Source organism: Medicago sativa, chromosome 8 (genome assembly GCF_051527215.1).
Source record: "Medicago sativa cultivar Bolivia chromosome 8, Bolivia_mono, whole genome shotgun sequence".
NCBI lineage: Eukaryota > Viridiplantae > Streptophyta > Magnoliopsida > Fabales > Fabaceae > Medicago > Medicago sativa.
The window spans coordinates 62,119,420-62,146,339 of record NC_140756.1 but is presented as its reverse complement, the minus strand read 5'-3'; the positions used below and the strand labels follow the sequence as shown (position 1 = coordinate 62,146,339).

At 33.0% G+C, this 26,920-nt stretch overlaps 1 protein-coding gene across 1 annotated transcript; it reads left to right on the top strand.

The window, feature by feature from the left end:
* Positions 1-4,121: 4,121 nt before the first annotated feature.
* On the top strand, positions 4,122-7,176 carry LOC146900278 (uncharacterized). The gene is made up of 2 exons (XM_085736927.1): positions 4,122-6,131; positions 7,087-7,176. Exons 1-2 carry the CDS (start codon positions 4,122-4,124, stop codon positions 7,174-7,176), a joined length of 2,100 nt encoding a protein of 699 aa, XP_085593053.1.
* The last annotated feature ends 19,744 nt before the right edge of the window (positions 7,177-26,920 follow it).

Here is a 26,920-nt window from a genome sequence, read left to right as displayed (position 1 = left end):
GTATCATCATTAGTAAACATGTAGCATCTTATCATAAATCACATAGCATCATATCATAAATCACATAACATCTTATCATAAACAACTTCATAATCAATCATCATAAGCAACTTCATAATCAATCATCATAAACATCATAATCATTCATCATCTTAAGCATCATAATCATTCATAAAGCACTTCATTAATAGCTCATCAACTTGACCTCTTAACATCTTAACAACTCGACATCTTAACATCTTAACAACTCGACAATTTGACATCTTAACATCTTAACAACTTCGACTCGACTATGCAACTTCAACTTCTCAAATCATCTTGACAAATGCAAATGCATGTGGTACCATTCTAGGGCATAAGCCCTCATCGTCGTGGTTGAGCATAAATATACTCCTAGGGCATAAGCCCTCATCGTCGTGGTTGAGCAAAAGTTCCATCGTCGTGGTTGAGCAAAAGCTCCAGGGCATGAGCCCTCATCTTTAAATGAGTATGCATGGACTCAACATCTTACGTCTTAGAAACTTCATGAACATCTATGACATCTTAACATCTTGACAACATAACATCTTAACAACTTGATGACTTCATAACGACTCGACGACTTAACAACTCTTATCATCTTAACGTCTTAACATGTTAACATCTTGACAACATATGGATCACATAAATAATTCATGTCATATCATAATATAACAATATCAAATGATAATAAACAACATCCTAAAACATCATATTCATCAATCATAGACAACATCATATAACATCGATTTAAACATCAACAATAATTCACTATGTATCTTTGTAAAAACATAATAAATTATCCACAACATATTTTCATGTCAAACCAAAGCTACGGGAAAGATATCACAAATATCAACAACTTTTATGTTTACAACAAAGATCAATTCAAAACAGAAACATATGAACAAAACGCAAAAACATAAAACAGAGAATGATGTCACTGTGCAATTCCGCTGAGACCTCCCTGTAGTATTTTCATCATAACTCAAAGACCGAACATCATTTTCACGTCAAACCAAAGCCACTAGAAAGCTAACAAAATTATCTAAAACTTTCTTGTTTACGCCTAAGACCAATTCTATACCTATCAATACCAGTTTTCATTTTAAATTCGGAAAAGTTGTTCTGAAAGTCCATAAAAATTCACTGTGACCTACGTGAAGTAATTTGAACATAACTTATGTTCTATAAATCGTTTTGACGTGAGACCAACGACATTAGAAAGCGAACATCCATACCTACAACTTTCGTGTTTACACCTAAGACCAATTCCACACCGATCAATACCTGTTTTAATATCAAAATTCGGGCAGAGTGCAGATTTTCTTCAAGTTTCACCTAATCTCATGGTTCTAACCTCAAAACTACTTCCAATAATCATCCTATGAATTATCTAAGGTCTGGACACAATTTCTACATCAATTCAGCAAGTTTTCATCATCTATTCATCAAATCTCTCTCAAAACCCTAATTCTCAAATTCTCATAAACTCAACCTACAACATGTTAAATCTAATTATCAGAATTACAGACTTAATATTACTGAAAGTTAGTCTCACCCTTACCTTAGAATTATCGATTGGCAGCCCTTCTCTCTTCCCTTTGTCTTCTCTTCTCTTCTCTTCTCTTCTCTCTAAACCTTGTTTTCTCCAAAAACTGATTGTACGTTCTATGTCTTTCTAAATCTAACTTCTCTTATTTATAACCCCTCATCTAATTTCTCTTACACCTCAAAATTACTCTTTTCCTCATAATCTTATTTATTTCTAAATTAAATATATATCTCTCCCACTTAATAATATTAATACACCAAATAACACATAATAGCATATTTCATCAAAATATATATGTATATAATATTTTAACACCAAATAACAATTATACCTCTTCACTGAATAACAAATATATTTATACACCAGATAACATATATATTTCCACACAAAATAACAAATATATTTCTACACTAAATAACATATATATTTCTACACAAAATAACAAATATATCTCTACATCAAATAACAAATATGTTCCTACACAAAATAACTCCACAACTTAATATTTATTTTATTTTCGAATCTTATTTTATTAAACAATAAAATAAGTCACAACGTCTCATAAATTTATCTAAAATCATATAAATCACATAAATCTTATAAATCACACTAATCATATAAATATATTCTAAAACTCATTAAAATAATTAAATAATCGAAACGGACGTTACAACTCTACCCCCCTTAAAAGAATTTCGTCCTCGAAATTCAAAGTACAAGAGAAAAATGAATTTAATTATTACTTAAATATCTTAAACAAAATACTAACTTCAAACATTACACAAAAACCACATTGGTTAGTCAGTCAAACATGATCACATAATAAAATATAACCATTAAATAGAAAACACAACGACAGTATTCTACCGTCACACGACACAACGACTCATCTACTTGGCCGGACGGACCGACCTGCTCTGATACCAATTGTAACACCCCGTTTTTCCAACATAAAAATTTCATAATAAAAATCAGAGTAATTCAACTTAAACAGAATGTCACATTCTTTTTCTAAAAATATAAACTGAATAAATAAATATTTATCCTTCAAAATCCAATATCATATTATTTTAAACTTCGCAGCGGAATAATTTCAACAACTTAAATAATCTTTGGCACAAGGGCCTCAATATAAAATCTCATAAAACTTAGTTCAAGATCAATTCTTGAAAGATTCATAAAGTAATACGTAAGGAACAGAAAGTAAAGACATAATCCCATCCCGTTGTTAGCCAATATATTTTACTAGCTGTAATAAATGTGGTCAAAGTATAGTTGACCTAGATTTAAAGAAGATTCGAACAGAGTGTTGTATTGAAAGCAAATATGGGTTCGAAGATGGTAGAAGACTTCGATAAAGCAGTTTTCGAAGGTGGTTATCAACGGTTATTCTTTAAGTCAGTTTGTATTTTAAGTTTGTTTTCAAATAAGTAAAACTGTCGACTTGTGGCAGTTGTAGTTTGAATTTCAAAGAAGTGTAGTTATTTCTAGACTTAGTATAAATAGTAGTTTTTCATAGGAAAAACAGGTCACAATTCCATCATACAAACTTACACTCAAAGTATCCGTATGGAAGCGAGAAACGAGTCACAAGTTGCAATGTATGAATCTGTGTACCAACTCTTATTTAATCAATGCAATTTACCCTTTTTTCTTTAAGTGTTCTTGCACTTTACTTTGTTAAGTTCGATTGAGTTCAAGTGGATTGAATTCGATTGTTTTTTATTGTATTTCTTATATTTTCGACACCAAAACACAGAATTTCTAACAACAAGAACAAACACAATATGTCCTAAGATTTACTGGTTGATCTTGCAAGTTACCATGTGTAAACCAGCGGTTGTTTACGAAAATCCAACGTAAACAAATTGGCACACCCGGTGGGACTGTTTGTGTTTTTTTTTTTTTTGTTTATAGTTTTTGTTAGAGTTTCTTATAATTCTGGTTTGTTTTGTTGTGTATGCAATTAAGAAACAAGAAATTGCTTCTTAATATGACACGCGCTAACAACCAAAAGAAAACAAATCCAACATCTTCAAATGAAGATGTGGATCAATTGACGGTTGAAGATGATGTTTCATCCCCAGGGAATGTTAGAACATCACAGGCTGTTCCGATTAGTAATACAGTCACTCAAACATCGTCTCAGGCCATGCCTTCGATGGCCACAGTAATTTCTCAAGCCATACCTTCGATGGTTACCCAAACTTCCCATGATTATCCAAATAATACTTCTATTCAAGGAGTTTGGGATCATAGATCAATGCCATATGGTATGCCATCATCATTGATGCAAGGCTTACAAACTAGTGGTAATATGTTTTCAGAGAATTTAAATGTATCATTACCACAACTTTTTGGTCCTGGGATATCTACAACATATAGAAGTTCCCAACAAAATTTAACCAACGCTTCTATGGCTGCCATTAGGCAAACTATGGAAGAAACTAATCATGATATGGTTAATATGATGACCCAACAAATTGGTACTGTCATAAATCCTTTAATTCGAGACACCAATACTAGTTATCAACGGTTGTCTGATCAAATGGAAAGAATTGCCAATTTCTTTGGCGCTCCACCAATCCAAAATACCCAATTGCCTCAAAATCGAAATTTGAGGGCAATTGAAATAATTGCTGATGAACCAGTGGTTCGAAATCATGAAAATATTGTCCAACCACAAGTAGTACAACCACAAGTTCAGGCAGAACCTGAAAGACAACCCATTTTGGTTAACAGAAACCAAGATGCCGATCAAGTGGTTTTACAAGCCCGTCGAAACAATTTCGATGGTCAGAATAATATAGCGGGTATTGTCGAGGCTTTGTTAGCCCAAAATGGTTTGAATATGGGTTTACATAGACCAAATTTTGTGTCTCCTTTGTCTGAGTATGTTTTAGACGCTGAATTGCCTAGAAATTGGAAAATTCCGAAGTTTACCGAATTTGCTGGAGAAACTAATGAATCTACTGTCGAACACATTGCTAGGTTTCTCATGGAAGCAGGAAATATTGCAGAAAATGAAAATTTGAGAATGAAATATTTCCCAAGTTCTTTGACAAAAAATGCTTTTACTTGGTTTACAACTTTACCTCCTCACTCAATTTATAGTTGGAACCAATTAGAAAAAGCCTTTCATGAACAATTTTACATGGGTCAATCTAAGATTAGTTTGAAAGAATTGGCCAGTGTTCGACGTAAAAGTCATGAGACAATCGATGATTATCTCAATAGGTTTCGTCTCCTTAAGGCTAGATGTTTAACTTCTGTTCCAGAATATGAATTGGTCGAAATGGCTGTTGGTGGCCTCGATTATTCTGTTCGAAAGAAATTAGATACCCAGTACCTAAGAGACATGGCCCAATTGGCAGACAGAGTTCGACAAGTTGAAAGACTTAAAGCTGAAAAAACTAGAACTCATAACAAATTTCCTAAAAAGGAAAAAATTGCCTATATAGAAACAGGAGATAGTGAATCCGAGTTCGATTGGGGTTTAGATATCATTGAAGACAATGATATAAACCTAGCAGAATTAAAAGATGGACCTCCATATGCTTGTAAAATGTTGAGGCCATCCAATGGAAAAAATCCTGAAGATCCCAAGAGTGACAAATATCCTTCTAAAACTTATACTTTTGATATTACTAAAAGTGATGAAATCTTTGATCTTTTAGTTAATGATGGCATAATATTAGTGCCACCTAATATGAAGTTGCCTCCTTTGGAACAAAGGAAGAAAAGAGGATTTTGTAAATTCCATGGGTTTTTAGGTCATAACTTATCTCGATGTACTCGTTTCAGGGATTCTGTACAAAAAGCTCTTGACGAAGGGAGGCTGAAATTTGGAGAGAAATCAAAACAGCAAGTGGATGGAGATCCTATGAAAAAGGCAGAGTCCATGTTTGCTGATGTTTCTGCCAATGTGGCAGAATCCATGTTTGCTGGTATTTCTATCAATATGGTGGAAATTTCAGATAATATTGATACAGAAATGGTTACTGAGGACCATCAAATTGAAGAGCCAGTGGTTACTGAAGATCAATTGGCCAAGGAAATGGAGAAAGCATATCCAAAGGCTGAAGAAGATTTGGTTGATTTTTTAAACCGATGTAAAATATCTAACACCAATGCTATGCTTTGTCCTCGATGCAGTGCAGTGTTCGATAAAGAAGCTGCAAAAGCAGTTGAAGGATATCAACCTCAAACAAAACGTAAAGGAGGGTGGTTCGAGAACCGTTCTAAATTTGGCTTTAACAAAAGAGGTGTTCCTTACAAGATGAAAACTTCAGAGAAGTATCAAGTGAAGAATCATAAGAAGACGTTCGTTCCTTCATCGAAGTCTCCTATTGATACTTGGGTTTTCTCTGGGGGCAAGAAAACTGGTCATTCTGCGCCTCCAGCACCACCAACAAAATGGGTAAAAAGAGCTGTCAAAGTTCCGGACCAACCGGAGAGTTCTAATCCTAACAAGTATGCTTACAAAAATAACTATAAAAGTAAGAATCCTATGACTAGAACTCAATGGCGCCGTTTTCAACGCCAGAAAAAGGAAGGAGTTTTGAAAGATGTCACTAATGATGACAAAAGTAAGGGAAAACAACCAATAGTTTTCGAAATGGTTAAAAAACCAGCTACTGAAAGAATTTTCCCGCCATTATCTTCTGCTTTAAACATCCCCAAAGGGGATGATGATATTCTAACTTCTACTTTTTCAGATTCTGAACCAAGTCTTGACATTATATGTGTGGTTTCTGTACTACCAATTGAATATGCGTATGATGTATCTTCGAAGACCAATCATGATGATGAATGTGATTTCACTGAGGAAATGGCTCGTCATAGGCCTCTGTGTTATTATGTTATGAATAATGGCTGCATCGAAGATCAACATGCAGTGTTCGAGAAACCTGATGATAGCATGAAGCTTCATTTAAAGCCTTTGTTTATTCAAGCTAAGTTAAATGGTGTTGGAATTAACAAAGTGTTAGTAGATGGTGGTGCTACTGTTAATCTCCTACCACAATCTTTTCTAAGGAAACTTGGTATTTCTGAATGTGATTTGAAACCACATAATGTAGTGCTCACTAATTATGAGGGCTCTACTGGACAATCTCTTGGTGCTATCGAACTAGAATTGGTAGTAGGAAGCATAACCAGAGCAACTGTGTTTTTGGTAGTTCCTTCTAAAGCCAATTTCAATGCATTATTAGGAAGGGAATGGATCCATGCTGTAGGTGCAGTTCCTTCTACAATGCATCAAAGGATTGTGATTTGGAGGAAAGATGGTTTGGTAGAGAATATTGAGGCTGATCAGAGTTATTATTTCAAAGCTGAAGTTGATAATCAAGATATCAACAAAAAGAACTTTGACTAAAGAAGAAAAATTCTTTGTAAAACTTGCACCAGAATGGGGTTTTCGTTGGAAAACTGCATTCGATGATGACTTCGTAGTGGTGAACAATGAAGATTGCCATGAGAAGATACCTGTAAAGGAAAAAGATTTGCTGAAGACAAGAAGTACTTCGTACAAGAGGGTTACTGATGACCAAGAATATTCAGCAAATGGAATCTCACCAACTGGGTGGGATATCAATAATTGATCGATGGTTGAGCCCAGCATATGGGAAAAGATTACGGCTTATGTAGCCGAGAAAAACTTCGATTTGGCTGAAACAGCCAAAGAAGAAGAGGTCTTCGATGCTTCAGTAGAAAATAATTCTGATGACCTCATTGATGATAAAAAATTAGACTGTATTTATGATGATGAACCTTTGGGTTTTGAAGAAGATCCAATGGGATCTACAATAAAAATGAAGGCCCAAGATCCTCTTGAAGAAGTGGATATAGGAGATGGTTCTGTAAAAAGACCAACATACATAAGTTCAAAGATTCCTAAGAGCTTCAGAGATCGAATTGTGGCGCTGTTGAAAAATTACAAGGATTGCTTTGCTTGGGATTATCATGAAATGCCTGGTTTGAGTAGAAAGGTAGTAGAGTTGCAATTGCCAATCAGGACAGACAAGAAACCAGTGAAGCAAATTCCAAGAAGGTTTGCACCAGAGATTCTACCAAAAATAAAAGAAGAGATCGAAAGACTCCTCAAATGTGGCTTCATCAGACCTGCAAGGTATGTTGATTGGTTAGCTAATGTAGTTCCTGTTAAAAAGAAAAATGGAAGTATAAGAGTTTGTTGGTAGATTTAAGAGATTTAAATCTCGCCACTCCTAAAGATGAATATCCTATGCCAGTAGCAGAAATGTTGGTAGATTCTGCAGCAGGTTTCGAATATTTGAGTATGCTTGATGGTTATTCAGGTTATAATCAAATATTTATTGCTGAAGAAGATGTTTCTAAAACAGCATTTCGATGCCCAGGGGCATTAGGATGTTATGAGTGGATAGTAATGCCATTTGGTCTTAAAAATGCTGGTGCTATATATCAAAGAGCAATGAATTCAATGTTTCATGATTTTATTGAAGATTTTATGCAAATTTACATTGATGATATTGTTGTGAAATCATCTTCTGAAAACAAACACTTAGAACATTTACGTTTATCATTCGAAAGGATGAGACAATATGGATTAAAAATGAATCCATTAAAATGTGCGTTTGGTGTTTGTGCAGGTGATTTTTTAGGATTTGTTGTCCATAAAAAGGGCATCGAAATCAATCAAAATAAGACTAAAGCTATAATGGAGGCTAAAGCACCCTCTACCAAAAAAGAGTTGCAGTCTTTATTAGGCAAAATAAATTTCCTCAGAAGATTTATATCTAATCTAAGTGGCAGAGCGCAAGCATTCTCGTCATTACTTCGATTAAAGAAAGAGGAAATTTTTAGATGGGAGCCTGAACACCAAAAGGCATTTGAAGACATAAAGTCATATTTATCTAATCCTCCTATTCTTTCACCTTTGTTGAAAGACAAAAAGATGAAGTTATACATAGCATCATCTGAAAGAACTATAGGGAGTATGTTAGCACAAGAGGATGAAAATGGTGTAGAAAGAGCCATTTATTATCTTAGTAGAGTTTTAAGTGATGTTGAAACAAGATATCATCCTAGTGAGAAATTATGTCTTTGTTTATATTTTTCATGTATGAAACTTAAGCATTATATAAAGCCTTTTGATGTTTATGTTTATTCCCATTTCGATATTATTAAGCACATGTTATCTAAACCTATTCTGCATAGTAGAGTTGGTAAATGGGCTTTGGCACTCACAGAATATTCTTTAACTTATCAATCTTTGAAAACTGTGAAAGGCCAAATAGTGGCTGACTTTATTGCTGATCATTCCATTGAAGAACCTGTGACTGGGGGCATCGAAACATTTCCATGGACATTATATTTCGACGGGTCTAGTCATAAAAATGGTTCTGGAATAGGTATAGTTATTGTTTCACCAACAAATGAGGTAACCAAATATAAATTTCCAATTAGCCAATATTGTTCGAATAATGAGGCAGAATATGAAGCCTTAATAAATGGTTTAGAGATTTTGCTCGAACTGGGGGCGAAATGTTTAATTATTAGAGGTGATTCTGAATTAGTAATAAAGCAAATAACAAAAGAATATAAATGCCTCAAAGAAACTTTGATAATGTATTACACTATAGTTAATGCATTACTTAAACATTTTGCTCAAATTGAAGTTCAACATGTTCCTAGAGCAGAAAATCAAGAAGCTAATGATTTAGCTCAATTGGCTTCTGGGTACAAACTTTCGAAGGAACAAGAGCAAGAGGTTATTGAAATTAAAACAAAGCGTAATTCGATAGATATTGTGCCTAACAAATTGTTAAGACCAAAACTTGGGGGCATGGAAGCATCTCAAGGATACCTTCAGAGTGAAAAATTTTCTGAAATTTTGGTCATTAACAATTTGGATGATAATGATTGGCGAAAACCCATAGTCAATTTTTTGGAAGATCCAGATGGCACAACTTGTAGGAAAGTCAAGTATAGAGCCTTGAGTTATGTGATAATAGGCAATGAATTATTTAAAAAGACTCCAGAAGGAGTTTTACTTAAATGCCTTAGTGAAGCAGAAGCATATTTGGCTGTATCGAATACTCATAGTGGTGCTTGTGGTACACATCAAGCAGGCCATAAAATAAAATGGCTTTTGTTTCGACAAGGTGTTTATTGGCCAACCATGTTAAAAGATTGCATAAATTTTGCTAAAGGTTGTAAAGAATGTCAAGAACATGCTGGAATTCAAAAAGTACCAGCTAGTGAATTACATTCAATAGTGAAACCTTGGCCATTCAGAGGATGGGCTTTAGATGTAATTGGGGAAATCAAACCTAAGTCATCCAAAGGCTACAAATATATTTTGGTTGGAATAGATTATTTCACTAAATGGATAGAAGCTGTTCCACTAAAAGATGTTACTCAAGATGAAGTTATAAACTTCATTCAAAAATTTATTATTTATAGATTTGGCATACCAGAAACTATTACTACGGATCAAGGATCTGTATTTACTGGTCGAAAGATGGTAAAATTTGCTGAAGAAATAGGATATAAGTTGTTGACTTCAACACCATATTATGCTCAGGCAAATGGTCAGGTAGAAGCAGCAAATAAGAATTTGATTACTATAATCAAAAGAAAAGCTAGCCAAAAGAAAAAACCCAAAGAATGGCATGAGTTTCTTTATGAAGCTTTATGGGCAGTTCGAACTTCTCCTAAAGAATCTATAAATACTACTCCTTTTCGATTAACATTTGGCCATGATGCTGTATTGCCAACAGAAATCTTACTTCAATCTACTCGAATTCAAAGACAAATCGAAATTCCAACAAATCAATATTTGGATATGATGTTGGATGAATTAGTAGATATTGATGAAGAAAGATTAATGGCTTTAGAAGTGCTTACAAAGCAAAAAGAAAGAATAGCAAAAGCCTATAACAAAAGAGTTAAATCGAAATTATTCCTGCAAGGGGACTTAGTTTGGAAAGTTATCTTGCCGATGGATAAAAAGGATCGATGTTTAGGAAAATGGTCTCCTAGTTGGGAAGGACCATGGAAAATTCTAAGAGTTTTTTCGAATAATGCGTATGAGATCGAAGAATTACAAGAAGATCAGAGAATTATACGCATAAACGGTAAATATTTGAAAAAATATAAACCGATGTTACAAGAAATTAAAATTACACAAGAGTAATTTGATTCGAAATAAAAACTTGGCATTAATTTAAAAATGCCAACTGATGGGCTGGTTACATCGAAATGCTTAAAATGGAAAAACCATTACAAAAGAAAACACAAAGTACTTAAAGACTAAAAGCATTTAAAGATGGTTTTCACCATTCAGTTACAATCCCAAAACGATCGAGAAACCAGCGAATTTCTGTATCGAGACGACACTTGAAGCAAGCATTGACCAAGTAGTATTCATGATCTGGCCCAGGTAGAAGTGAATACCAACCTCCAATTCTCCCATCTCCTGCACAGTTGTGGTAGTTGTTGCAAAAATGACGCCTAGTAAGCCAAATAGGCATGGGCCTATTCCACCAAGGACAGCGAAATCGATAAGTTGAAGTTCCTCCCAAAATGTCGCTTCGAAATTCTGCCAATCGATGTGTCCATGCAAGATCTTCGAAGTTTTCGAGGATGTTTTCTGGCATAGGCATGGAGAGCGCATTGATGAGAAGAAGGTAGTACCTTGCTCTCAGAGAGCCAGTGGTGTTGATAGCAGTAGTAAGGAGGCGTTTTATTTCTTCAATGTTTGGATTAGCATCCAACATGTGTTGAGTGCTTCGAAGAATACAGAACATGGCGTTGCCATGATTCCAGAGTCTAAGTTTAAAAGCAAACTTAGAATGAGCCACCATAGCATTGTTGTACCATTCATTGGGGTCGTAGAGGAAGTAGAGGACATCATTTCCAAAAGCCCTAGAAACTTCAGAATCCTCACTGACGCGCCAATGCCTGCTATTGGTATGGCGAAAAGCGAAAAGATCTTTCCTGCTTTGAGCAGCAATCTTTGCAGCAATCTTGACTAAAAGATCATCACTCAGATTATCAATGGTGGTCATGATGATTTAAGAAAGAAAAAGCTTTGAGTAAGAAGGATTTTTCAGACGAAGACGAAACAAAGAAAAGAGTGATTTTTATAAAAAGGAAAATCATATTTATAGTGGAGGGAAGTTGAAAGAAGTGGCTCAATCAAACGGTTCTTCTTGCTTTGAAGATGATGACACGTGGGAACAGTTATTCCGATGGCCAATGGTTACTTAACTTCGTAACCTGAGGGAAGTTTTAAAGGTTTTTTTTTTTTTTTAAAAAAAAGGATTAATCTGTGTTAAAAGGTCATTTATTTGTTTTATTTCTTTTCAACTTCCTAGGCAAGTTTAACTTGTTGGGTTAAACAAAAAAGTTACTTTTTTGTTTCCTCATCATTAAAATGTCTTGGAAATTGTTCCAATCTTATTTGGATTTAAATAAAATTTAAATTCGATATAAGAAAATAAGAAAGGAATTTCGATGATTGAAAAGAAATTGTCGTTCGAAATAGAAAATGGTCCACGAATTGTTATAAAGACATTACAGACCAAGATATTCGATAAGGCTGAAATAAAATAAAAGTCTTAGAGAATAAAATAGAAACAGAACTAAATCTCAAATGATGAGATGAGTTTCTCGATTTGGCTCTTGTATTCAGCCAGTTGAGTATCGAGAGCATGGTTGTCACTTGCAAGTTGAGCAATGGTAGACTCTAGTTCCTTGGAGAGCTTGAATTTGTTAATAACTTCATTGGCTTCTCGATTTCTGGCTTCATCCTTAGCCAAAATTTCAGCTTTTTGAGCTTCCAGTTCTTTAATTTTGGCATCGATGTCAACCACTTGCTGCTTCGCATTGTTTCTTTCTTGTTGAAGAGTTTTAAATTTCTCTTGGAAGGATGACAGTTCGATCACAATTTGATCATGATGCGCTTTCTTCTCTGCCATTTGAGCTTGATCAGTTTTCCTCTTCTGGAAGTTTTGATTAGCACTCTCCAACATTGGTTCAAGATAATTAAACAGGTTTCGAAATTTCCAACCAGTTGGGAGAGCACCAAGTTTTTCAAATAAACTCCTGATTTCAGCAAGAGCTCCAGCATCTTTTTCAATCAACTCTAGCAAGTTGGCTTCGATGATCTTCTTTTGAAATTCTGCTAGCAGGTTGTTCTTTGAAGTCTCAGAGGGATTTCCCTTGGATGAATCAGAAGTTTGGCCAGTGCTAGTTGAGAAAAGAGTATTACTCTTAGCTATCAAGGCAAAGGCATTGAAAGGATCATCTTTGGCCAATCGATCGATTTCTTCTAGATCGATCATAGGGGTATCTTGTTGAGCAATCATTTCTGCATCACCAGGAGCATTTTGTCGAGTAGTTATGTTTGTATCTTCAGTAGCAAAGTTTGATACATTATCTCCAAGGGTGGGTGCAGAATAAGATTGATCATTGTTGAGTGATTCATCATTTACCAAGTCATCAGTGGGTGTTTCTGTTTGTTGTTGTTGAGGAGGATCCACTTTAAGACCTTCTGGACTGCTAGCATCATCATGCTCATCTTCTTTGTCTTCAGCAATTGGTGAAGTGGTCTTCGAAGAAGGAAGAACTTGCCCATGTTGTGATGGATTAGTTTGTTCTTGTTCGATACCCTAAAAAGAATAAGATCAATGCTTAAAACAAGATACTTAGAAACATTGCGTATAAAATATGGTTTTGATAAAATACCTTCGAACCATTATCACCAACATGTGAATGAGCACTAGAATGAGAAGTCTTTCGAAGACGTTTGAATGGTTTAGATGGTGAGATGGGGGGAGAACCTTCAGAAGCTTCCACTTCGACTTCCTTTTCTTGGACAAGTGAAATTTGTTCTTGTTTTCTTTTCCTTCTTCCTTCAGTATGGACTTTGGGAAGTGTTACTTTGGAAGCTTCAATCTGTTCTTTAGTTATCTCCACCTCGCTATCATCATCAGAGAGATCGACAGTTGCTTGTTCTTTCTTGTTCTTTGATCTAGAAGATCTTTTTGATGAAGTTGTTTTCACTTTGGGTTCCTTTGATTTAGAAGGTTCCTTTGATGCAGTCTCAGATTTCTTCGATTCAACTTCTTTAGTTTGGGAAGCTTTCTTTTTCTTCTTGTCAGACTTGCTTTTCGAAGTGTTCTGGGTGCTGGCATCATCGAGCTTTGCTTCTCCTGGAGTTAAAGGCAAAGCTGAAATATGTGATTATACAGATAAGTACTATTTCTTCTAAAAATAGTATTAATATATTTTAGTAAAAGAAAAATCATACCCATGATACTGGGAGTTTCGATTCGAACTTGGGATAATTCATAGCCAAGTTCACCATTATATTGGTATAAATGGCATTTAGCATAGGTTACTAAATTATTTTGTGGGAATTTGAAATTATAAAGTAACCATTTTGGGTATGGTGGCCTAAAGGCCAAAGCAAGATTACAAGATGGAAGTTTTGCTAGTTTCATTTTCTTTTCTAAAACATAAAGATATTTATTGGGTGTTCCAGGGGGAAAAATTGTTTCTGGAATTTTTTCTCGAACTTTATCTCTCAGAGTTTGAGCAGCATAATATACTGTCCTCTTTGGATGTAAAGGGTCATATGTTGTTTGATAATATCTTTGAAATTGCTGAATTTCTTTAATGTGCGTACCTCTAGTCTTCTTGTCTTTGTTCTGCAAAGTGTGAAAAGTACTGGTCAGTTGAGGCAGCAATTCATCAGGATTCCCTCGATTGGATTGGCGTGTGTAATAATTTCGCCACCATCGAAAGAATGCTTCAGAGCATGCAAATGATGTTGAGAAATATGTAGGCTCGAACACAGTTGTTTTCCTGGCTTGAATTATGGATTTCCACACAGGTTCGATCAGAGGAATTTTCCATTCACTTATACTTTTGAACAAAGAGCTGGGTTTCGATTGAACCATACCAAACTGTCTAGCTACATGGTTAGGTTGATAACCATATACTCCATAAGGACTACCAGGTGTAAGTCTGCTAGATAGATAGGTAGGGGTCAAATAAGCTTCCCATATAGCATTGATTTCTGTTTTGTTGGCTGCTTTCGAAGTAGTGGGAAAGTCCTCTTTGAACCAGTTAGGTCCATATTTCCTAGTGGTAAATGGTGCCATCATAGGGGTGAAAATGGGACAATCAAGCAGGGTTTCATAAGCATTCTCAAAAAGTTGTTGTGAAGACTTATTCCCATCGGGGTGAAACATAGCTAAGCCTATACCTTCAGTGGTCTTGTCTGAGTATGCTGATGTGTAAGAGGAACAGTGAAAGTGAAAATGAAATGGTGAAAAGTGAGAAGAGTAAAGGTGAGTTTGTTTTTATATGGACCTTTGATCATGACACATGTCAAGATCTTATTTTGACAGTTTTACCATTAAAGTGTTGTCTTTTCCAATGTTAGAGAACGTGGCCCACTAACTAAGATTGTGGGGTCAGTATTTAAAGGAAATTTGAATTAGTTTTGAATTAAATACTGACATCATTCATTTCGATGGAGAATGTTAGTTATTTTTTTTCAAAAACGTCTTTTTCTTCTTCGGTGAAATCGAAAATGGCGTTTCTGGGGGGGCAATTTGTTAGCCAATATATTTTACTAGCTGTAATAAATGTGGTCAAAGTATAGTTGACCTAGATTTAAAGAAGATTCGAACAGAGTGTTGTATTGAAAGCAAATATGGGTTCGAAGATGGTAGAAGACTTCGATAAAGCAGTTTTCGAAGGTGGTTATCAACGGTTATTCTTTAAGTCAGTTTGTATTTTAAGTTTGTTTTCAAATAAGTAAAACTGTCGACTTGTGGCAGTTGTAGTTTGAATTTCAAAGAAGTGTAGTTATTTCTAGACTTAGTATAAATAGTAGTTTTTCATAGGAAAAACAGGTCACAATTCCATCATACAAACTTACACTCAAAGTATCCGTATGGAAGCGAGAAACGAGTCACAAGTTGCAATGTATGAATCTGTGTACCAACTCTTATTTAATCAATGCAATTTACCCTTTTTTCTTTAAGTGTTCTTGCACTTTACTTTGTTAAGTTCGATTGAGTTCAAGTGGATTGAATTCGATTGTTTTTTATTGTATTTCTTATATTTTCGACACCAAAACACAGAATTTCTAACAACAAGAACAAACACAATATGTCCTAAGATTTACTGGTTGATCTTGCAAGTTACCATGTGTAAACCAGCGGTTGTTTACGAAAATCCAACGTAAACACCCGTTACGTATCAGAGCACCTAAGACACACTTGTGAGGAGTCCACTCACGACCGCAACTAATCTTGGTTACCTGCAAGTTACCCATACGAAGAGCAACATTTTCAAGCAAAGGGGTGAGATTTCACCAACAACAATATTAAGCATATAATTCATCAATCACATTTAGCAACTTAAACTTCATTAACTAGTATCATTAATCTTCCTACATTAGTCATAAACTTCATCTTATATTATCATAATAAATAATCATAAACATCATATATCATCTTAATCATAACATCATATATCACCTTAATCATAACATCATATATATCATCATAAATATCACAAACATCATCATGTATCATCATTAGTAAACATGTAGCATCTTATCATAAATCACATAGCATCATATCATAAATCACATAGCATCTTATCATAAACAACTTCATAATCAATCATCATAAGCAACTTCATAATCAATCATCATAAACATCATAATCATTCATCATCTTAAGCATCATAATCATTCATAAAGCACTTCATTAATAGCTCATCAACTTGACCTCTTAACATCTTAACAACTCGACATCTTAACATCTTAACAACTCGACAATTTGACATCTTAACATCTTAACAACTTCGACTCGACTATGCAACTTCAACTTCTCAAATCATCTTGACAAATGCAAATGCATGTGGTACCATTCTAGGGCATAAGCCCTCATCGTCGTGGTTGAGCATAAATATACTCCTAGGGCATAAGCCCTCATCGTCGTGGTTGAGCAAAAGCTCCATCGTCGTGGTTGAGCAAAAGCTCCAGGGCATGAGCCCTCATCTTTAAATGAGTATGCATGGACTCAACATCTTACGTCTTAGAAACTTCATGAACATCTATGACATCTTAACATCTTGACAACATAACATCTTAACAACTTGATGACTTCATAACGACTCGACGACTTAACAACTCTTATCATCTTAACGTCTTAACATGTTAACATCTTGACAACATATGGATCACATAAATAATTCATGTCATATCATAATATAACAATATCAAATGATAATAAACAACATCCTAAAACATCATATTCATCAATCATAGACAACATCATATAACATCGATTTAAACATCAACAATAATTCACTATGTATCTTTGTAAAAACATAATAAATTATCCACAACATATTTTCATGTCAAACCAAAGCTACGGGAAAGATATCACAAATATCAACAACTTTTATGTTTACAACAAAGATCAATTCAAAACAGAAACATATGAACAAAACGCAAAAACATAAAACAGAGAATGATGTCACTGTGCAATTCCGCTGAGACCTCCCTGTAGTATTTTCATCATAACTCAAAGACCGAACATCATTTTCACGTCAAACCAAAGCCACTAGAAAGCTAACAAAATTATCTAAAACTTTCATGTTTACGCCTAAGACCAATTCTATACCTATCAATACCAGTTTTCATTTTAAATTCGGAAAAGTTGTTCTGAAAGTCCATAAAAATTCACTGTGACCTACGTGAAGTAATTTGAACATAACTTATGTTCTATAAATCGTTTTGACGTGAGACTAACGACATTAGAAAGAGAACATCCATACCTACAACTTTCGTGTTTACACCTAAGACCAATTCCACACCGATCAATACCTGTTTTAATATCAAAATTCGGGCAGAGTGCAGATTTTCTTCAAGTTTCACCTAATCTCATGGTTCTAACCTCAAAACTACTTCCAATAATCATCCTATGAATTATCTAAGGTCTGGACACAATTTCTACATCAATTCAACAAGTTTTCATCATCTAATCATCAAATCTCTCTCAAAACCCTAATTCTCAAATTCTCATAAACTCAACCTACAACATGTTAAATCTAATTATCAGAATTACAGACTTAATATTACTGAAAGTTAGTCTCACCCTTACCTTAGAATTATCGATTGACAGCCCTTCTCTCTTCCCTTTGTCTTCTCTTCTCTTCTCTTCTCTTCTCTCTAAACCTTGTTTTCTCCAAAAACTGATTGTACGTTCTATGTCTTTCTAAACCTAACTTCTCTTATTTATAACCCCTCATCTAATTTCTCTTACACCTCAAAATTACTCTTTTCCTCATAATCTTATTTATTTCTAAATTAAATATATATCTCTCCCACTTAATAATATTAATACACCAAATAACACATAATAGCATATTTCATCAAAATATATATGTATATAATATTTTAACACCAAATAACAATTATACCTCTTCACTGAATAACAAATATATTTATACACCAGATAACATATATATTTCCACACAAAATAACAAATATATTTCTACACTAAATAACATATATATTTCTACACAAAATAACAAATATATCTCTACATCAAATAACAAATATGTTCCTACACAAAATAACTCAACAACTTAATATTTATTTTATTTTCGAATCTTATTTTATTAAACAATAAAATAAGTCACAACGTCTCATAAATTTATCTAAAATCATATAAATCACATAAATCTTATAAATCACACTAATCATATAAATATATTCTAAAACTCATTAAAATAATTAAATAATCGAAACGGACGTTACAACTCTACCCCCCTTAAAAGAATTTCGTCCTCGAAATTCAAAGTACAAGAGAAAAATGAATTTAATTATTACTTAAATATCTTAAACAAAATACTAACTTCAAACATTACACAAAAACCACATTGGTTAGTCAGTCAAACATGATCACATAATAAAATATAACCATTAAATAGAAAACACAACGACAGTATTCTACCGTCACACGACACAACGACTCATCTACTTGGCCGGACGGACCGACCTGCTCTGATACCAATTGTAACACCCCGTTTTTCCAACATAAAAATTTCATAATAAAAATCAGAGTAATTCAACTTAAACGGAATGTCACATTCTTTTTCTAAAAATATAAACTGAATAAATAAATATTTATCCTTCAAAATCCAATATCATATTATTTTAAACTTCGCAGCGGAATAATTTCAACAACTTAAATAATCTTTGGCACAAGGGCCTCAATATAAAATCTCATAAAACTTAGTTCAAGATCAATTCTTGAAAGATTCATAAAGTAATACGTAAGGAACAGAAAGTAAAGACATAATCCCATCCCGTTACGTATCAGAGCACCTAAGACACACTTGTGAGGAGTCCACTCACGACCGCAACTAATCTTGGTTACCTGCAAGTTACCCATACGAAGAGCAACATTTTCAAGCAAAGGGGTGAGATTTCACCAACAACAATATTAAGCATATAATTCATCAATCACATTTAGCAACTTAAACTTCATTAACTAGTATCATTAATCTTCCTACATTAGTCATAAACTTCATCTTATATTATCATAATAAATAATCATAAACATCATATATCATCTTAATCATAACATCATATATCACCTTAATCATAACATCATATATATCATCATAAATATCACAATCATCATCGCGTATCATCATTAGTAAACATGTAGCATCTTATCATAAATCACATAGCATCATATCATAAATCACATAGCATCTTATCATAAACAACTTCATAATCAATCATCATAAGCAACTTCATAATCAATCATCATAAACATCATAATCATTCATCATCTTAAGCATCATAATCATTCATAAAGCACTTCATTAATAGCTCATCAACTTGACCTCTTAACATCTTAACAACTCGACATCTTAACATCTTAACAACTCGACAATTTGACATCTTAACATCTTAACAACTTCGACTCGACTATGCAACTTCAACTTCTCAAATCATCTTGACAAATGCAAATGCATGTGGTACCATTCTAGGGCATAAGCCCTCATCGTCGTGGTTGAGCATAAATATACTCCTAGGGCATAAGCCCTCATCGTCGTGGTTGAGCAAAAGCTCCATCGTCGTGGTTGAGCAAAAGCTCCAGGGCATGAGCCCTCATCTTTAAATGAGTATGCATGGACTCAACATCTTACGTCTTAGAAACTTCATGAACATCTATGACATCTTAACATCTTGACAACATAACATCTTAACAACTTGATGACTTCATAACGACTCGACGACTTAACAACTCTTATCATCTTAACGTCTTAACATGTTAACATCTTGACAACATATGGATCACATAAATAATTCATGTCATATCATAATATAACAATATCAAATGATAATAAACAACATCCTAAAACATCATATTCATCAATCATAGACAATATCATATAACATCGATTTAAACATCAACAATAATTCACTATGTATCTTTGTAAAAACATAATAAATTATCCACAACATATTTTCATGTCAAACCAAAGCTACGGGAAAGATATCACAAATATCAACAACTTTTATGTTTACAACAAAGATCAATTCAAAACAGAAACATATGAACAAAACGCAAAAACATAAAACAGAGAATGATGTCACTGTGCAATTCCGCTGAGACCTCCCTGTAGTATTTTCATCATAACTCAAAGACCGAACATCATTTTCACGTCAAACCAAAGCCACTAGAAAGCTAACAAAATTATCTAAAACTTTCATGTTTACGCCTAAGACCAATTCTATACCTATCAATACCAGTTTTCATTTTAAATTCGGAAAAGTTGTTCTGAAAGTCCATAAAAATTCACTGTGACCTACGTGAAGTAATTTGAAAATAACTTAAGTTCTATAAATCGTTTTGACGTGAGACCAACGACGTTAGAAAGCGAACATCCATACCTACAACTTTCGTGTTTACACCTAAGACCAATTCCACACCCATCAATACCTGTTTTAATATCAAAATTCGGGCAGAGTGCAGATTTTCTCCAAGTTTCACCTAATCTCATGGTTCTAACCTCAAAACTACTTCCAATAATCATCCTATGAATTATCTAAGGTCTGTACACAATTTCTACATCAATAATTCAGCAAGTTTTCATCATCTAATCATCAAATCTCTTTCAAAACTCTAATTCTCAAATTCTCATAAACTCAACCTACAACATGTTAAATCTAATTATCAGAACTACAGACTTAATATTACTGAAAGTTAGTCTCACCCTTACCTTAGAATTATCGATTGGCAGCCCTTCTCTCTTCTCTTTGTCTTCTCTTCTCTTCTCTTCTCTTCTCTCTAAACCTTGTTTTCTCCAAAAACTGATTGTACGTTCTATGTCTTTCTAAACCTAACTTCTCTTATTTATAACCCCTCATCTAATTTCTCTTACACCTCAAAATTACTCTTTTCCTCATAATCTTATTTATTTCTAAATTAAATATATATCTCTCCCACTTAATAATATTAATACACCAAATAACACATAATAGCATATTTCATCAAAATATATATGTATATAATATTTTAACACCAAATAACAATTATACCTCTTCACTGAATAACAAATATATTTCTACACCAGATAACATATATATTTCCACACAAAATAACAAATATATTTCTACACTAAATAACATTTATATTTCTACACAAAATAACAAATATATCTCTACATCAAATAACAAATATATTCCTACACAAAATAACCCCACAACTTAATATTTATTTTATTTTCGAATCTTATTTTATTAAACAATAAAATAAGTCACAACGTCTCATAAATTTATCTAAAATCATTTAAATCAAATAAATCTTATAAATCACACTAATCATATAAATATATTCTAAAACTCATTAAAATAATTAAATAATCGAAACGGGCGTTACAATACCGATTGGCAACAATTCAATTGACAGCAATTCAACGATCAAAAGTCCAACGAAATCTTAAATCCATGTGAAATACTAATTCATAATTATCCACCTTCTCAATACCAATAAGTTTGTAGTAAATATGATTGATTTGAAATATTAGGGATTCAATAATTCAATTCAATTATTTATTGTATTTTTGATGGAGAATGAAACCGAAAACAAAGGGATGGTCTATTGGTATTTGGTTGTGTGGAAGAACCTGAATGGTAAAGATACCTGTTGGGAGGAAGAAGATGAGAGTGTGATATGTTTTTCTTTGAAGAATCCCCACGTTAACAATTAAGTGAATAAATGTGAGCCATTAAGATCAAAACAAATAATGGTTAGGATTTGATGTCAACGAATCCGTTGACACCAGGTGTCAGCGGATCCTATATATATATATATATATATATATATATATATATATATATATAGTACTAACTACTAAGTAAAAATAATAGTTTTGATGCCCTAAAAAAATGGTGTCCTAGGTTGCGGCCCCTCAAACCCGCCTTCAGGGCCACCCCTGCCTGTATCTAATTGATAGGTAGTGGAGTGATAAACATGACCGATAACTACCCACTTGAATTACAAACGTAGTTTAGATTATATAGTTGTTACTTGTTTTATTCATTCATTGTAGCAAACCACATCTTAAGCTTTCTGTTGTTTATACTCCTCAAAAACAAGAATAATTTGTAGAGGCTTCTATAGTGGTTGGGTCTTAGTTTGAATGACCAAGGTACTATTTTGTTGAGACGTCTGAACAAATTGTTGAGATTTTGGTAGTACATAAAAACAATTTGACCAAGTGTACAATTTGTTTGAGACTAACAAACTATTGAGACTGTTGTTGTTTATGAAAAAAGAGGTTAGAAGTGTGTGAGAGAGATGAAATTTATAACTAGTATAAATAGAGTTGTCAAGTAGTATATGGTAGCACAACACTTAGATCTCCAATGGGAGGTCCTTACTTAACAAGGACCACTCCCCGTTAAGGACCCTCCATTGGAGGAAGAAAAAATGAGTCTCCGTTAAGGAACGGGCAGCTATATAAGGACCCTCTCTCTCCTGGGTAACTAACGGGTCCCACATTTAAAAAAGTAATAAAATGTGTACTACTTGGTCCCACTTGCATAAAAGAGTAATAAAATGTGTACTACTCGGTCCCACTTGTAAAAAGGAGTAATAGGTAAATTATTTTTGTTTAATGATGTAAAGATAATGGGACATATTTAAGTACTTTTCATAGGAGTTCTTATTAGTGTATTGTCATTTGAGTCATTGAGTCCTTAATAGGTACTTTTATTAAAAAGTTATAAATAAGTGATGTGTCACGTGGGGACCATTTAAGGAGTCCTTGTTAAGGAACTACCATTTGGATGCTCTTATAATTAAAATTCCCAACTTTGTTTTCAACACTCATTTGAAATAGCTTCCTTAGGCGATTCTAACTCCAAAGAAATTGCTGCAATCGAAGATCAGATCAAGGAGGTGCAAACCGATCATGACAATCAAGCCAAATTGGTGGATAGACTTCAAATGAGCAAGCATACGGTTTATAAGGAGTCAGATGATGTTTTTTCTGGCCCTGATGAAAAGGAACACAAATTGGAAATGGCAATGGATGAGTTGCAAGCACTCAAACGAAAGCTTACTGAACTTGAGGAGGCAAAGAACCAACTCCAGCTTGCCAAAGATTCTGGAGCGGCTGGACCTTCTCCACCAACTCTTTAGGGCATTGAATGCAAGCAAGCAATAATTAATCTAATTAGTTTATGGTTTAAGTTTCTTTTGTTTTTGAGTTAAGGTCGATGCTTAAGTTTATAATTTAAGTTTGATAATTAAGTTTATGAGTCAAGGTTCTTGCTTAGCAATGTATTATGTGGTTTGATGTTAATGTTATTAATCTAATTATTAGTTAATCATCTCTTATTTAATGTTTTAAGTTTTGTTTGTACTAATTGGTGTTTACAACATACCAACTCCATATTAAATGTTAAATGAGGTATATAATTGTGGCGATATACAGACCATGGTATATAATTGTATTTTATGCATATGCGTTAACATTGAGTCGTGTGTCTTCGTCAGAAATATATATATATATATATATATATATATATATATATATATATATATATATATATATATATTGCCTCTTGTATTGGTTTTGGAATGATTAATATTTAAGTAAAAAAATAATAATGTCTTACCCCTAGATGATGGTCGTATATTCTTATTTGGCGTCTTAATTTATTTTTGAATTATTTCATGGGTGTTGAAGATTAACCCTCACAACCAACATTTTAGACATCCACATAAAAAAAAACATTGTTCTAACATTGATTGAATAATTATCTTGTTTTTTTGGTGGTGGGTTCTAAAAAGTGATTTGTGAATGGAATGAATTTTTAGTTATATGGTGGATTTTTTGTAGTAGTTTATTCAGTTTAGTTTTGTGATCAATATGTTAAATTTGTTTAAGAGTGCACTTTTATCTTAGTCATTGGTCTCAGCTTATTAAATATGTATTATGTGTTTTGTGTTTATTAGAAATGTTTTAGAGATTTGCAATGTTAGAATTGTTTTGGGTAATCTACCACATGCATAGAGTTGTATTGATACTTTACAATCTAGTCAAGTGTTGTGATTGATTTTTGTTTTAATATATTATTTCACTTTGCTTAAAAAAATGTTTATTTTTTATAATATTAATAGAATTTATAATCTTGGTTTATAATATTAATATTATATCTTATGGTTATTGTTTGATTTCTCCATAGTTAAAAATAAATTATACACCTTGCCTTGAAACGTGTTTAAAGTTCTCCACGATGAGTGTACAAGTCCAACACTAAGGCAATACATAATACAAGTTTCTTATGCACCTTGCCTTGAAGGGTAAATCAACAAGAAATAAAAAGGAAAAAAATCATTATAGTAGAGAAAAATTCAAACTAAGATCTATACAAGATAGATCCAAACCCGACAATCAACTCCACTATTTACCATACACAAATTAGCGGTAAGCATGGTTGTAAAACATACAAGATATCAATAATATAGAAACAACAAATATTTCCAAAACTCTTTTACTTATTTGCATTGCCCTGACTCATGTTATAAATTATTTTGTTACTTCATTAACTCTTATATCCGATTACATGTGTTTTAAGCCTCGACAGTTTGAGTTTTAATACAAATAATTAAGGTTAATGTTTGTCATTCTTATAGGAACTATGTTAATTTCTTTTAAACAATTGCAAAAAATAAATGATTTAATTATTGATCCATATAAACGGTTTAAAAGTATTTTACGTATTTTACACAGCCAATCAAACATAATGGCAAGCTCATACAAAATGTTTGAATTTCATTATAAATAATTACTTGTAAAGTAAGATAGTACTTTATCAAAATTAAACTCACCAATTTTTTCCCCTAAATAACGAGTAATTGAAATGTTACTAACCCTATATGTATCGGTTGAAACATCATAGCCGACTCCACAATTTCCAAAAATGTATTAAAGAAAATTAATAGGTTTTAGAGTCACAAATCATAGTTCAACTAATAAAAATATCAAAAATACCACGTCGACTATCATGTAGAAATATAAATTTAACACGTATATTCAAATTAATCATCAACTAGAAAATGAAATCAAAGGAAAGTGGATAAATATAAATTTAACTCATAATAATGTCTTAATTCAATCCACATAATTTAATCTAAAAACTGACAATAAATGCCATGGAAAAATAGTGTTTAGAAACGTATTTGAACCTCACAAGAGGCTTGACTGGAAGCCATGAAAAAATCTCGCGTACAAGGTCTAAAGTAAGATTAGGAAGTGACATTTTGAGAAAATTTGATTAAGAAATGGAGTTAGTGTTTTGTTTGTTAGGGTATTCGTATGTGGGTAGGTGATTAAAGATGATGTGAGAGTTTTATTTGTTAGGTCATTGTTGAGTAGGTTGAGATGGTTTTAGAGAAAGAAATTTTGAAATGATGCCTGTGTTGTGCGTGTTGTTTTGAAATGAAAAGGAAAATCGGGAGACTTTTCAAGAGAGAAGAGAAGAGTACACCAATTTTGTGTGTGGGGTGTTGAAACAGTTTTATTTTTTTATTATTTTATTTTTACTAATTGGTGTCCAATCATTCTATTTTTTTAATTACTTTTTAATGTATCTAAGTTAATATAATTTGAGTCGTGTTAAGAAATAAAATAATTGCACAAGATGAAAGAAGACGAGGAAGAACACAAACAACATCATGTGATTATGTGGTTGAGGCATGAATCCACAATTGAAACTTTTTTCACTTGTGAATGATGATTAAACAAAATTAAGCTATGCATATGTTCACCGACATACCAAACATTGTGGTTGAGAACTCTAATATGTTCAACTTTATCACTTCTTTTACCATACCTAAAATCAACAAAAGATTGTTTGTTGACCAACAATATGACATTTTCATTTTCAGACAAACATACCAACAACAAATTAACATAGTTAATATGCACAACATCACTAAAAAGATGATCATAACTAATATTTACCTACTGAGTCCAAGACTTTTAAACTTCAAACTCTCATTTCAAGCAAAATAAAATGAACCATAAGCATAACATAACAATAAAACAACAACTGTTTTAAATAAGAAAATTGACAAGATATCAACATACTAGAAACAACAAATATTTCCAAAACTTTTTAATCAATATATTTGTTTGATGTTTTGAATTACTTTCTTACTTCATTAAGTAAGTAATTAATTTTTCTAAAATATTTGTGTAAACTAATTCATCCGTCTTTAAATAAAACACTTATTACATATTTCACTCTTATCAAAAAAAGTTGGTAGAGTAGTTAATTTATCTATTTTATGTAAACATGTGTCTAAAATACCTTTTACGTGAGTGTGCATGTGTGTGTGCGCGTGCGTGTGTGTGTGTGTGTATATATAGTTAATCTTATTAATAATGAGTTGATCTTAATTTTCAAGACAGAGGAAAAACCAAACTCTGCATATGTTAATAAGCATACATAATTTGGTTGTTGAGAAATCTAACATGATCAACTCTATCATCTCTCCTACTATACATAATATTAGGATAAACAGCTATGCTAACCAGCAACACAACATCTCTATTTTCAAACAGACATACCGGAAACAACATGTTAAAATGGTGATGAAAATAGTTAAGATCCGTAAAACCACGAAGAAATTGAAAATAACTAATATTCACCAACTGGGTCCAAGACTCTTGAACTCCGAACTCTCATTTTCCACAAAGCGAAATGGGTTCTTATCTGGTCATAATAATAAAGGC